This window comes from Sparus aurata, chromosome 2, assembly GCF_900880675.1.
Source record: "Sparus aurata chromosome 2, fSpaAur1.1, whole genome shotgun sequence".
Taxonomy (NCBI): domain Eukaryota; kingdom Metazoa; phylum Chordata; class Actinopteri; order Spariformes; family Sparidae; genus Sparus; species Sparus aurata.
The window spans coordinates 3,477,872-3,491,895 of record NC_044188.1 but is presented as its reverse complement, the minus strand read 5'-3'; the positions used below and the strand labels follow the sequence as shown (position 1 = coordinate 3,491,895).

At 42.9% G+C, this 14,024-nt stretch overlaps 1 protein-coding gene across 1 annotated transcript; it reads right to left on the bottom strand.

Annotated features, from left to right (window-relative positions):
- Positions 1–1,094: 1,094 nt before the first annotated feature.
- hif1al (hypoxia inducible factor 1 subunit alpha, like) lies at positions 1,095–13,527 on the bottom strand. Its single transcript, XM_030399422.1, has 15 exons — positions 13,372–13,527; positions 8,771–8,955; positions 7,907–8,073; positions 7,218–7,302; positions 6,494–6,609; positions 5,411–5,595; positions 5,120–5,226; positions 4,635–4,782; positions 4,301–4,518; positions 4,032–4,198; positions 3,845–3,937; positions 3,536–3,699; positions 2,886–2,997; positions 2,572–2,695; positions 1,095–2,330 (listed from the first exon to the last, which is right to left on the bottom strand). Exons 1-15 carry the CDS (start codon positions 13,401–13,403, stop codon positions 2,263–2,265), a joined length of 1,971 nt encoding a protein of 656 aa, XP_030255282.1. The 5' UTR covers positions 13,404–13,527; the 3' UTR covers positions 1,095–2,262.
- Positions 13,528–14,024: the final 497 nt, after the last annotated feature.

The following is a 14,024-nucleotide window of genomic DNA, read 5'->3' as shown; positions in this document are numbered from 1 at the left end:
ATGCGGCCACAGACACTCAAATACAAATGTTGAAATGTCGCCTCGAACACTGATGTCACTCTGCATCCGTTCAGCCATCTTTTGACTCGTTTCGTTGCCAGAAACACGACAAAAAAATGGGGAGGGTGCCTTTGTTCCCACATTTCTAAGGTTTTCTTTTTCATAAATTTGTATCAGATTTTATCCCCCTTTCTCCCAATTTGGCAGCCAATTACACACAACCTGTTATCCAGTAGAAATAACTACAGATGGATGTAATCCAGTTTCATGGACAGTGTCTTGACAATGTAGAAATATCCAGTGGTTTCACTCTCAAATCGTGGCCTGTTCCCTCTTTGCTCTGCCATGACAGTCAGCTCACGTACACGTAAAGCGATATAAGATGTTTTGTAGACACGCCGATATGGTTTTGTTCAGATTTTCATATTCGTAAGAGCGTTTAGTTTTTAGTCCTTTCAGTCATTTTTAGTTGAGAAACTCTGTACGGCTCGTGAGTCATTTATCAGCCAGCGTTATGTCACCGCTGCCCCTGAGTTTCAGGACATCACATCACAGACAGGAACCGCTGAGCACAAGAAGTGACTGAATTACAAAATCCTAAGAAGAGAGGAAACACGGCGTGACGCTTTGAAACCCTCAGAACAAAATGTCTCAATCTTTTGTCGAGGCCGTGCTGCACAGAGGGAGGAGCTGGAGGATTCCCCTCCTCGAGTCCTCATGTTGGATTTATCAGGGAAATGTTCAGTGATTTTCCTTCAGGTGACCTGCGAGTGACTCCAGAATGAGGCTGTGCAAACAGAGTTACTCATTCGGGGTCGTCTTTCATTTAAAGTGGCTGTTCAGGACGATGATCCGGCTTCCTGCTTCGGTGTAAATGCTGGGTGCATTTGAGGAATTTGACCAAAATGAGAAGTTGGTTTGAGGTTCTGTTAGGAAATGAAAAGGAGAAGGAGGCGGTTCTGTTTACTGTAGGCCGTCAGCTGTGGTCGGACGGGCGGATGATGAAGATGAAGCCATTGATAAACACGCAGAGAACTGAACCATAAACAGGACAGTTACTTCAGCACATTGTTTTATGACACACACACACACACTTTTGTTTCAACATGTTTATTTATTCAAGAATACAAACAGGATACACATAAAAAAATTACATTTTTCTTCCCAATTCTAAAATCACCTGGGAGTCTAAGAGCAGGTTCTGGTTGTAGGTAACAGAAAAAGAGCACAAGAGCTGCAACGATTGATAATCTAATTATTCTTTTTTTTTTAAAAAAAGGTCAAGCTTCCTGATTCCAGCTTCTTCAATGTGACTATTTTCTGGTTTCTTTCCTCCTGATAGTAAAACTGAAAATCAAGACGTTTTCTCACTGATTTTTTAATTTTTTTTAATTTGTTTTCAGACCAAACAACTCGAGAAAATAATCGACAGTGAGAATAATCATTAGTCGCAGCCCTACAGAGAACTTTAGACGAGTGAACATGCTTGATATAAACATTATATTCAGGCAGTTTTATGGTTTAAATGTAAAATGAAAACGATCCTTCACATCTCAGTTTAGTAGCGTCGCAATATTTCAAACATGGCAACTGAATAATACGAGTCAACTTCTACTCATGAGCTGAGGCACATTCTTACAATCATAAATGTAATGAACAAGTGCTTAATTACATTTCTTATAAGTACATAAACAAGTCAACTCTACCGTTTCTCTCGTCGTTAATAATGAATTCAGCAAGTTAATCAGAAACCCACCAGGCACCGCAGGAACACTTTAACAGTTATAACAGTTCAGAAAGCTTTCTGATCATTTTAGAAAGGTTTGACAGAAGAGTATAAAAAGATTCAAAAGGTATGTCACTGAGTTGAATGATGCCACTGATATTTCATTAGAAACGGATTAAAAGTGATGAAAGCTGCAGCAGATTTCACTGAGCTGCTCGGAGAAATACGTTTCCAGATTTGTCTCTTTCACATCTTGAGAAACAGACTGAACTCAGTTGTTTCACACTTTAATTAATGCTGAAGTGTAAATGTAGAAGGAAAACGAGTGACGAGGAGGGCGAGCAGCTTCCTCGCTCCAACATGTCGCACAACAACCCGACATGAGGGAGCGTCCTGGTTCAGCTACAGGCGGCGAGGTCACGGCCGACCTCACATCACGGTTACGCAGCGTTAGTGAGTTTATATTCGTGTGCATACATGCTTGTGGTGCTTTGCATTGTTTTTCCTTTTCTTCTTTCTTGCTTTAAGGGCTCCGCTCAGGTCATAGGTGAGAGAGGCGGCGACAGGTCCGGTGGGCGGTGCGTGAAAATGTCCCTCATCAGCGCTGCAAGACAGAAACGAGCACCGTGAGACTGAAGGACAAACCTAAAGTTTACTGACGACCTGCAGAAGGAGGTGGAGACCTGGACAACTGGTTATAAGAGCTGTGGGTTCCCAGTACGACCAGCAGGGGGCGTCATGTCACCAGATAGAGTAGAGCAGAACTGAGCTGATCACAACGATTTATCACCGATTCTTTTACTGATTTTATTGTCAACTCAAACATGACTGTGTGTTGATCTCACCTGCAGTGTCACAGAGTCCCTGAACGCCTCCTAAAAGCGGGTCTTTGTCTGTGAGCAGTCTGCTCGGTCCTGCCGGTCCATGGCCAAGGAACAAATCTGATTGGTCGGTTTCGTCCAGGCAGCCCTGAAGATGGAGTCGAAAAACAGTCAGAATAAACAACAAGTCTGGTTGTCACGGTTTCATTGAGAATACTGGACGTGCTGAATCAGTGGAAAGTTTCGGCCGCAGACTGATGATCTGTCTTTGGTTAATTTCATTCACTACAGCGTTTTTTTAAAAATGTGCTGATAAACAGATTTCCTCCGCCACTAACCAGTAATCTGTGGCTGATGAGAAGTTCCTCTTCTATCGAGGAAGCTTCTTGTTTCTGTCGCTTGTCCTGAACCATCAGCTCGGACGACAGCTCGTCATCTGCGAGACGAGTCCTACACATGAGACGGACACGGAGAGATCATGGAACAGAACATTTAGACTTACATTTGAAACTTTTACATGTTTTAGATTGTTCACAAAGTGATATTCTTGTGTACATGTTGCTCTTTGCACACTTGCATCGCTACTGAAAACCTCCCAGCTATCTCCCTTTTGATTTTGTTCTATTGTTTTTATTATCACTCTATTTTTCTGCACTGGAATTCACAACTTGTCAAACACTGACACTTTGGGTTGGTGGCCGACCCGACAGAACATCTCAAAGCGTCAGTATCTGACATGACCGCTCCTCTGGCGCCACCCTCAGGACAAAAAAACTAGATGCAACATGAGCAGAGTTTACATCCACAACAATGTTTGTTGGTGTGTAAACAACAACTTTGCATTAATTAGTTCTAAACTGTTTTATACTTTCATTTTGGGGTGAAATGCTCAAATGACAGCATTTCTAAAATCAATTATGTAATCATGAACTTATCAAATGTGATGATTAAACTGATCCTCCTGAGTGAAGGACCTGACCTATCGTACCTTTTTCTACTCTCTTTGACAGCCGGGGTCGCAGACGAGGGTTCAGACAAAGGCGACGACCATTTCTCGCCTTCCTCCGGCAAATTGCTGAGAAAGGTCAGCTGGAAGTCATCGTCCATCGAGATGTAGGGAGCCAACAACTCCAGATCCATCGGCTCGGTGTCCTGAGAGAAGACGGACAGGAAGTTAAAGCAGAGAGAAAAGCAGGTATGAAGGTGTTGCACTGCTCAGTAGGGATATGGGTGCATGTATCAGGAGCACTAACATCTGAGGAGTGGTGTATGATTATTGTTCTCGTGCTGCTCTTACCTCCTGTCCTTTCTCCTGACTGTCTTCTGTCCAGACAGCAAAGAACTTCTCCACCTCGCTCGTGTCCATCACCACCTCGTCCTCACAAGAGCTCTGAGGGAGGCAAAATAAAGATGGAGTAAACTGTCAAATCAGAAAAAAAGAACTATACTTTCAAAGTTTTTAAAGATGTAAGGCTCTTATTTACCGGCTCAAGATCAGCAGAGGAGGCTGGTGATGAAGCTGATGATGATGATGATGGAGGGGGAGTGATGGGGTCGAAGATGGGTGTGAGGAGCTGTCGCAGCTGTGGAGTGCAGAAATCCTGAGGGTTGTTCTCTGCTGACTGACTGAGGAACGAGAGCTCAACGAAGTCTGACAGACAGAAACACAGAGTTCAGAAAACTGTGAAATCAAACCAACAAATATCTACACAGGCGATGAAGAAAGGGACTGAACCTCTCAGGTTTGTCTCACCTTTCGATGGCACATCAGTGTCTCCGGTCTTGGGAGCCACCTGGAGAAGCTCCGGCGCAGCGCTGCAGCGATTTGAAGCTGCGTCCTCAGTCTGACTGGATATGGTGACTCTCTCACACTCAGGATCACAAGCCTCGGACTTCTGTGGTGAGCAGGGTTCAGCCCGACCACTGCGGATCTGCTCCACGGAGAAAACAACGTCCGGCTGCTCCACAGCACTGCAGCAGAAGACGACCATGATGATGATGACGTAGTTTGTTCTCCATTTTATTTTCTATTTTTTTAACCACATCATCTCGAGTCATGTGATTTGACCTGGCTGCTTTTAAAGTACCTGAGTATGAAGTTGAGGCAGACGATGGCCTCGGGCTGCGACGTCTTGCTGCTGTAGAGGACGGTCGCCTGCGTCTCGGCCCAGACGAAGCCGCCGCTGTTCGTCAGGAAGCGGTAGTGTCTGGTGTTCACCTGACCTTTGGACAGCACTACAGAGAGACGGGACAGAAAACCATCTGGTTATGGTTATGCAACACCAAAACCTTGATGTTCAACTGCTAATTAAGATTTTCTGAGCGCCACTGTGGGACTGAAACATCTCCAGTCCTTCAGACAGAAAAAATAAACAGACAAACAGACGGTGAAAACGCTAAATACTCTTTTTCCATCCTTTACATTTTGAAGACACAATTCAGAAACTCAGTGACTAAAAAGTAGTTCAACATGTTTATATAAATACTGTTTACGGACGGGTTGCTTCAGGTTTAGGTAAGAAAAGTACAGATTTTTCTTTTCTCTCGTTACCAAACAAACATAAACACTCACGTGTGTGCAGGCTCTTGTTGACGTGATCAGAGTCGAGTGCGTGATGAAACTCGTAGGCCGAGCGGCCAATCAGATCCTCAGGTTTGTATCCAACCAACTCTGTCACCCTGGAAACAGACGGATGGAAGAAAAACAGGAGAATTATAATTTCAACCAGACATCTCCATCTCTCTCTTGTTCTGCTCCTTTTTGCTTAACAAAGAGGAAACTTTTTCCTCCTGACTCCCATCCACAGAGAGGTCACAGGTCAGGGTCGGTTACAGCCCTGCAGCAGGTGATGAGTCGTCTCACCTGCCCTTGCAGTGTGTGAAGCGCAGGTCCATGCTGTGGCGGGTGAGGAAGGTGAAGCTGTCCAGAGGGAACTCCACGCTGGACGGGTGAGGGATGGGCTCACACAGCAGAGTCGTCACTCTGGCAGCAGGTGGCGACAAAGAGCCGCCGCCAAACGGACGCATGTGACCTGTACAGTGGAGAACCTGGAGGAACAGAGGAGGCTCATTAAAGACGGAGCGATTTTTAGTTTTAGATACACCTACAGTAGCATTTCTAGCAAAATGCACTCAGGAAATATCTGATCTGAGGCTTCATAGTCCAAAGTTTCAGATTTCTGTGTGCGTCAAATTTTGCCTCCGATAGCCAAATAGGTCAAGTCTTCTTATATTACTTGATGATATTTGTATCTGAGGCTTCCGTCTAACAGCTTTGCTGCCAACAAATATCTCTGCAGGAGGCGGATCCTTCTAGAACTTTAGATCATCACAAAGAAAATGTTCCTGTCCGCTACAACTGCAGACATTAGGAAACACAAAGTGGACATCTGTTGCTCTGCAGTAGGTGCAGAAGTGTGCATGTACTGTAACAAGTGTGTGACCCAAGTACACTGAACAGACCCGGGCCGACTGCCAGACACACACTGACACACTCGTATCTGTTGGGCTGGACTTCAGTCCACGGTCGAGCTGCTCTTGGCTGGACAGAGTGATCCGTGTGTGTGTGTGTGTGTGTGTGTGTGTGTGTGTCTTTATTAAATGTGTTGTAATAAATACTGGCACATCAAACTTCATTGTGAAACACTATTCCATCCCTTCACGTTCTGCTTTGACGCAGGCTCAGCAGGTCCAAAATCTCTTCTACTAAATAATAATTACGCCTCTTAAGTTTCAGATTCTTTAACGTGAAACACTTTTAAAGAATTTGGAGAGCTCCTGTTTCAACATCACCGAAGGATTAAACCAGAGATTCAATAAAACTCTCAATTATGTATCAGTTCTTCACTGTGGCGTCAAAAATGGTATCAAATATATTCCCTGAAGTTAGATCTGCCAGTATCGTGACAACACCGGTCTTTATACGGCGGTCTCTGTTGATCTTTACCTTCCAGGCAGCAGACTTGATGTTGACGGTGCGCCCCCTGCTGGTCAGAGTGCTCTTCATTCGCAGGAAGAAGTTCCTCTCGCTCGACTGCTCCGCCTGCAGTTTCTTACTCAGACCTGAAAGAAACCGGACAAAGTTAACACAGCGAGCTCACGGAAATGTTGATCAGAAGCACAAAAACAAGTCCAGCTTTCACCAGTCGCTGGCTGACCAAGCGACTGGTGAAATGACGGCCTTTGTAAAACAAAAAACTATTTGACCTTCATTTATATGTGGTGCAGGCTGATGGTTTAACACTAACCAGCCCAGAATAATGTCAAAGATGAAATACATAAAACGCAACACTTTCAGTTTTACTCCCATTTTTGAGATATTAAAGTAAAGAGGGGTTTTATATCTCTCAGACTTTGAGCACAACATTTTTGGTACAATCTGACAGCTGTGGTGCATCAATATGCTGATTAAATATGATTATTGCACCGGTGGGATTTGAACTGGTCACAATACGGATTTTAACAAATTTGGGCTCAGAATCAGAGAAATAATAATTTTTTGTTCATAAAAAAAAAAGGAAAATCTTTGACTTCACTTAAAAAAAATGGGGATAAAACAAAAGTGTTGTGTTTCTATTTCTTTCTTGGCCAAAGACGTGGTGTGTGTTGAACATTGACACAGGTCTGGGCTTCATGTTTGGTTTCTATTGCAATAATAAACAGAGTCTGACCTGGACGTGGGGACAGCAGGTCTCTGAGCTCCTCCTGATCACACGGATGAACAAAGTCATAAATACTGTGACCCAGCAGCTCCAACTGTCGGAAACAAAAGAAAAATCTGAAGTTATTTCTCAGAACTGAGTCATTGTGTGTGTACTGTAGAGCTGGTCAGTGGTTGGGAGTTAGGAAATCAGAGCATGACAGCTCATTTCAGGCTGCGGCTCGGCATGCAGTTATCGTAACGATGTGCTCCAGTGATAAACTTGATCTCAAACAGAGCTCAGAATAGATTTTAGGGACGGCTACTCTCTCTGCTCGAGTTTCTCAGGACGGGTCACGTATGGTCCCGGTGGCTTACAGTAAAAACAGCGAGTCTATTTAAAGAAACAGAAACGGCTCTTTGAATGCCTCTACAATGATTATGAAACTGAATTATGCTTCTTTACTTAACGTCCCTCTAAAGTTTCCCAACTTGAATGAAATCAAATCTCTCTCACTCATTAATTAGGAGCTGTTCTCCACAGCTGCACAGCAGGTGATCTGAATCTACTCCAATTAATCCAGAGGGATGTTGACATTTAGCTAAAAGGAAAAGACGGCAAGCACCAAACGACGGGCCAGCCACCTCAGACATGTTCATCCTGACTTTCATCAGAAGGCTTAAACCAATTCTTCTCTGCTTTTTGAAATTCTGGCGTACCTGTGCGATGCCGATGTGTTTGCTGACGTTCTCCGTCAGGTAGATCATGTCTCCCTCCTCTGTCATCACCATGATGAAGCCGGCCAGAGCCTCAGGGTAGAAAGTATCCATTGGATCCTCCTCCTCCTCCTCCTCTTCTTCTGCTTTTTCCTCATCCCGTTTCTCACCTGAAGTAAAACACAACCAGGTGATGTTTACATTAGACAGGTTGAAACTTGAATCTCTTGTAGTTTAAAGTCTTTATTTTTATGCAACATTTCTGGACGACAGTTTACTTGTGACACCTTTGAACTGCACAATTTTCCACTGATTGGACACGCTGACTCCATATTTTATTTTACCATTTTTTTTCAATAAATTGAGTAAAATAAACCTCATGTCCTTTAATGAATCATTTGTCAGCAGAAGCACTTCAACATCCTGATGCAATTTTCATTTCTGCTGCCTGAGAAAAAAAAAGCTGGTTTGTCTCTTTTATTATTGATGAGTTCGTTACTTTGCTCTCACATCTGAGCGCGCTGCTTTTCCATTAAGCAGCCTGTGATGTCTGATTGATTTCACTATCGAAACTGTCACTAATAAAGGGGAGATGCAGATAAAGGACAAAAGAGACGCGTTAGACTTTCACTATGTACTACAGAGGCGTGTCTGCCACGTCTGTGCTCATTTTAAAACATCTGGATATAAAAAAAAACAAGAAACAAATCTGTGAGTTTTCTTCCTGAAGAGTTTTCCTTAATTTACAAGAGGCAATCTGAGGCCTACATCCTAAATTTGCATTAACAAAACAAAGACGAAAAACTTTAAATAATTCCTCAGTAAGTGAGAAAAACTGTGGACTCTTCAGGTCAGACGGTTTCTTACCGGGTTGGAGGAGGCGCTGCATCTGCAGGAAGCTGAGGGAGACTCTCATGATGGCAGATTTGTCCAGGTGGGCGGACACTCGGCGAGGGAGCGGCAGAGTGTGAGCGAGCTCATAAAACACCTCCGTCTCCTGGCTCCTCCGACATCTGGCCGCATCACGAGAACGCAGCCTCCTCTGCTCCGAACTGGACCGACAGGAGGAAGAGAATGGACAAAGGACATGATTTACAGGGACATATATGATTATGTATTTACAACAACAACCACAACCTAAATGATTGCCCTTTAAGAGTCTCAAAGTCTGGAAACTTTTTCTGGAAACTAAAAATCTCTAACCCCGACTCCCTTTCAGGAACCGCAGCAGTCAAACATAACGACCTCTGACTGTTTCAGAGTTCAGCTCAGAACAAATTCCTCCATGTTTGTTTTTTTTCTTTGTGGGAACAGAGGTGATGTCCAAAATGTCCAAAAGTAAAGAGAACAGAATGTTATTTATTTCATCCACTGGGAAACTGTCCAGATCCTCCCTCCCTCCCTCCCTCCCTCCCTCCCTCGCTGTCTTTTCTTCCCTCTCGCTTTGGCCCGAGTCGGAAAACGTGCTGACGAGGCAGAAGCAGGATTTATATGCATCACATCAGATTGTAAACAGAGATTGAACAGCTTGAGTACAGACTGACATCAGGCTGAACCTTCAAAATAAAAACTCTTTCATGTGCAGTTATCTAAGACAGAAGCCGCTGATCGTTAAATCACCAGCAGATCTCCAGATCGGAGACATCAAACTGGACTCCAGATAAATAAATAACCAAACATCACAGAACAAGATGAAAAAAGGACAGCAGCTAAACGCCTGATCAACAAGGACGTCTCAGCTGTGACTTTAAAGCAGCAGCTGCCAGACAGCCTGACACAGCACATGACACAATACAAACTGCTGCTGTCCAGTATGTCACATACCAACATATACAAAAGCCCAGAGACTACTGGATTCTGATTGGCTGCAGAAGGAGAGGAGGTAAGCATCTGCTATCCAGAGTAGCAGCTCTTAAGAGTCATTCTAATGTTGTTAAACTAAAAGACTAAAGATTATACTGGCGCAACATATAAATGACCTCGAGGCCCCATCAGAACAATTACAACACATATTTATGTTCCCTGTTAACATAAACAAACGACCAGCGTGCAGCCCAACACAGAACATCCACAGAGCCTCTTTAAGTAAAGGCTGAATGAACAGAACAATAAAGAAATCAAAAGGGATTAGAGACTGCTACTACTGTCAGATGATGTAACATTATCACATGTTGGATCCGTGAAACAACAGTGTAATCAAACACCAGTGAGCGGTGCCACCGTGTGTGCCCTCTGTCTGTCAGCAGTCAGACGGGAGGACACAATGTTCCTGCCAACATGAGACACTCCCAGACTGAAGCCTCTCATTCAGTAAGACAGAGTGAACAGTTAATCCACCTGGGACGCTCGGGATCGCTGCAGGGATAGTTGTTCTGGGATTAGTGAAGTTTGTGAACGGAAACATGTTTTCAGTGACGAGGAGAGAAAACAGTAAACCTCTCACAGCACAAAGAGGCAGCGGAGAGTGTTCCACTGAGGACATAAACACAGAGGGAGCAGATTTATTACAGCTCACCCACAGTATGGCTTTGACTCAAACACACACTCAGCTAACAGAGTCACTGCAGCCAAGACATTTCTCGAAGGAACAAAAAACGTGACCTGATTTTATCGGCCATAGTTTCAGATACACATGTAGAAATATGCATACAAGCGTTCGAGCCAGAGGGATTTGGTTTGATACCCATTTTGGATTAAATTTGCCATGAGCTTTTTGGGGGGAAATATATGTGTGTTTAAACTTCACATGCCTGGCTGCTGGATTAATAAAATATAAATAATGTATTTTTTAATACAAAAAAATACAAAACAAAAAAACGTCATCATCTGCAGCTATTTAGATTAATGATTGTTGCACAAACATGACGCAGCCCGGGCAGCCTGATCACTGTGCAGGTTTGGTTATATGAAATATATCTGGACTGTTAATGGACATATATGTGGAGTAGTTGCTTTTAAATAGAAATGGTAGGCAATGCAAACAAATCATCTGCCTCTGCTCATGCTCACAGTGTTACTACTGCTGCTGCTAATAATAAAACTACAGATCTGTCAAACAGTCACAACACTGTGTGTCTGCAGGGTGGGAGGAGCTTCAGGGGACACACTGTTCTGTGACCATTTCTAATCAACCAACCTGAGCGTGTCCTGCTCTCTAACAAACAGAGGTGTGCGTGTGTGTGTGTGTGGGGGTGTTTTAGAGTGTGTGTGTGTTTGAGAGAGAGGGAACAAACTGTGGTTACTGAATGTAAGCAGCAGCTTTTGAGCAGGAGCATTCCTGTGAGAGGGCAAACACACTCAGACAATCAGATAAACACACGCCTTCAGCTTCTTAACGCACTACAATCTGTGCAGGAAGTGTGGTGTGTGTGTGTGTGTATGCGTGTGTGTGTGCGTGACCTGCACGTTTGAGGATAATGAGCAGTGCAGAACACGATGTCCTCAAGTGTCCTCAACCATAGAGAGAGAGAGTCAGTGTGTCCAGAGTGAGAGGAAATAAAAGCAGAGGAAAACAAAATGTACAGTAGAAGAAGGAAGGAAAACCAGACTACACACATGCATGCACACACACACACACACACACGATGTCTCATATCCCTGTTGACATGTATAATAAACTGTGAGTAGCTCGGCCTGTTTGGGTTGGAACATATTGTTCACTGAAACCAAGTGTGTCGAAACAGAGAGGATTTACTGTGTCGACACGTGTGACTGTACACACTGCACTGCTGCTTCCACACACACACACACACACACACACACACACACACACACACACACACACACACACACACACACAAACAAACACTCAACAAACACACTCAATAAACACACACATCCTCACATCTGGTTATTTCAGATGTGAGGAACGGTGACATCAATATATCTGGACTGAATTTCCTATGAGCTAATATTTTGTTATGTTCTGTCTTATGGCGTAATGAGTTTTGCTCATAGTTAGCTCCTACTGACAAACTGTTAGAGTTGGGATTTTTATTTACGATGGTGGAGTTGCGCTCAGAAACTGTGGGAGGCGCCAATTAGCACAAAATGCCAATTTCTACATAATATTGCTTTAAAAAATTAATAATAGTGGGAAAAAAAAACCTAGCCCTCCTTTTTTGCTGGGGACGACCTTGAACCTCTGGCGGTCCCTGAACCAGACTTTAAAAACAAATCACGAGTTTGGCATGAAGTGAGCAGAGTTAGGTTGAGATTGAGATTTTGGATTTCATTTCAAACGTAACTGAGCACATTTATCTGGGTACAATTTTGAGGTATTTGTACTTGAGAGTTTTGATTTTAAGATACTTGATTTCCCTTCATTTTGGGGAAAGATACAGCACTTTTTTTGGGACTCACTCCAGCCAACTGATACCTCTTTTCCACTGGTCAGAAACCCACTTAAACCCATTAAGATCTATACAATGGGAATGCGTAACTTACACCAACTAACCTGGAAGTAGACCCGGGTTTTTATCAGCTCAGCTCGGTTTTGATTTAAACGTCAGAACCGGGTGAAGCATGGACCTATAATTGTGGACACAGGTTTCGAAGCAGAGCCACGTTCAGCTCTAGATCCATCAAATCAATCAACTTTTCTATTTCGTTCATCTAATATGTTTTTTTTTGTTTATCAATTCATTCTTTGTTTTGTTTGTTCCACTTTGTTAAGTGTCCTTGGGTACCCTGAAAGACTCTATATAAATTAAATAAATTATTATTATTGTTCATTCCTATGAAAACTGCTCAGTGGACTTCCACACAGCGCATGCGCACTAAAGACTTCCGCCGACCGAAATGGCTATCGGCATTTGTAGACTTTCCAAATGTTATTGGACTGAATGACAGTGAAACGAGTCATTTCTCGGGGATTGTGAGGCTAAAAAAAATGTATCCACTAATTTACAGACGCGTCTTACACAATGTTAGCTTACGGGAAAAAGTATTTTTGGGCCTATAACCTATAACTAGCACAAATACGAGAATTGGAGATGGCTAGCAAAGATGGCGGACAGACGACTTCCGGTTCAAGCGAGGTAACGGCAAAATAACTGACATGAAGTACAGACAAACGGCCGACGGGCTGTCATGGAGGTCAGGATAGGGATGAGGACAACGGACGATTGTTAGCATGTTGACCAGCGTTTGAAAACCCCGTGTTAACCCGCCGTTTGTGGCTGCGGGACATTTTGAATCATCCGACATGAAATATGAATCCATGAAGCAGAGCAGCAACACAAACAAAGGCTGAGCAGCTTTAATAACAACACTGCAACACTATCTGAGAGGCTGCAGACAACTGACACTTAGAGACAGAACGGGAAGCTAGAGCCATGAATCTAAATCAAACACAAACAATATGTTGCACATTAACTATGGGAAGTTAACGTACAGAGAACAAAATGAGCAGACATCTCGGATTAAAAAAACACATTAACTGTCTAAGTGAATTAAACCAGTCTCACCGTTTGGGCGACTCTTTCTCTTCCTTCTCCATGTTCAGTCTGCGGACACACAGCAGCGACTCTGCTTTTAATGGTTGTTTATGCTGGCAGCGTGTCAACACACACTCAGCCCAGTCAGGTTAAAGCTGCTTCCGTTCGTTTTCAAAATAAAGGTCTCCTTTCAGCTGACGCGTGGAAGGGTACTTTACATACTTCATTAATACTTCTGTACTTTTAATCAAGTAAAGATTAGTTTAGTATAACTAAGACAAATGTTTAACCTTATGTTTGGATTTAAGTTTTAAAAATTGTTTGTATTATTTGTCTGCGTTTTTTTAATTAAGAGTTATACTGTTGTTGTTTTTTATTGAGTGTCATTGTTGTTTTTTTAATCACTGTAGTCAAGTAAAAAGAGAAATCAATCTTCACGTTTAACTGTCTGTACACTGTTATTACATACATATATTTGATAAACAGTGCTTCTTGTGTGTTGTTAACATTAGTCTATGAACAGTAATCCATCAATAAGAATTGATAACTAATCAACTGTTAGTTTAAAGTAATTTATCCAGAACAATTACCAGTATTCGTTTTTATGTGACAGAGGACTTGATTTGAGAAACATTTGAGTTATGTGACACTTAAAACGCTAGTCTGTTCAAACTTTTCATACA

Bases quoted from the DNA above. Each gene is read 5' to 3' on its own strand.
- hif1al (XM_030399422.1), bottom strand. From the start codon at position 13,403: ATGGAGAAGGAAGAGAAAGAGTCGCCCAAACG. The intron at 5,596-6,493 runs GTAAAGATCAAC...CTGTTCCTCCAG, and splicing joins TCAAGTCTGCTGCCTGGAAG to GTTCTCCACTGTACAGGTCA. The intron at 3,700-3,844 runs GTAAGAGCAGCA...GTCTTCTCTCAG, and splicing joins GTCAGGAGAAAGGACAGGAG to GACACCGAGCCGATGGATCT.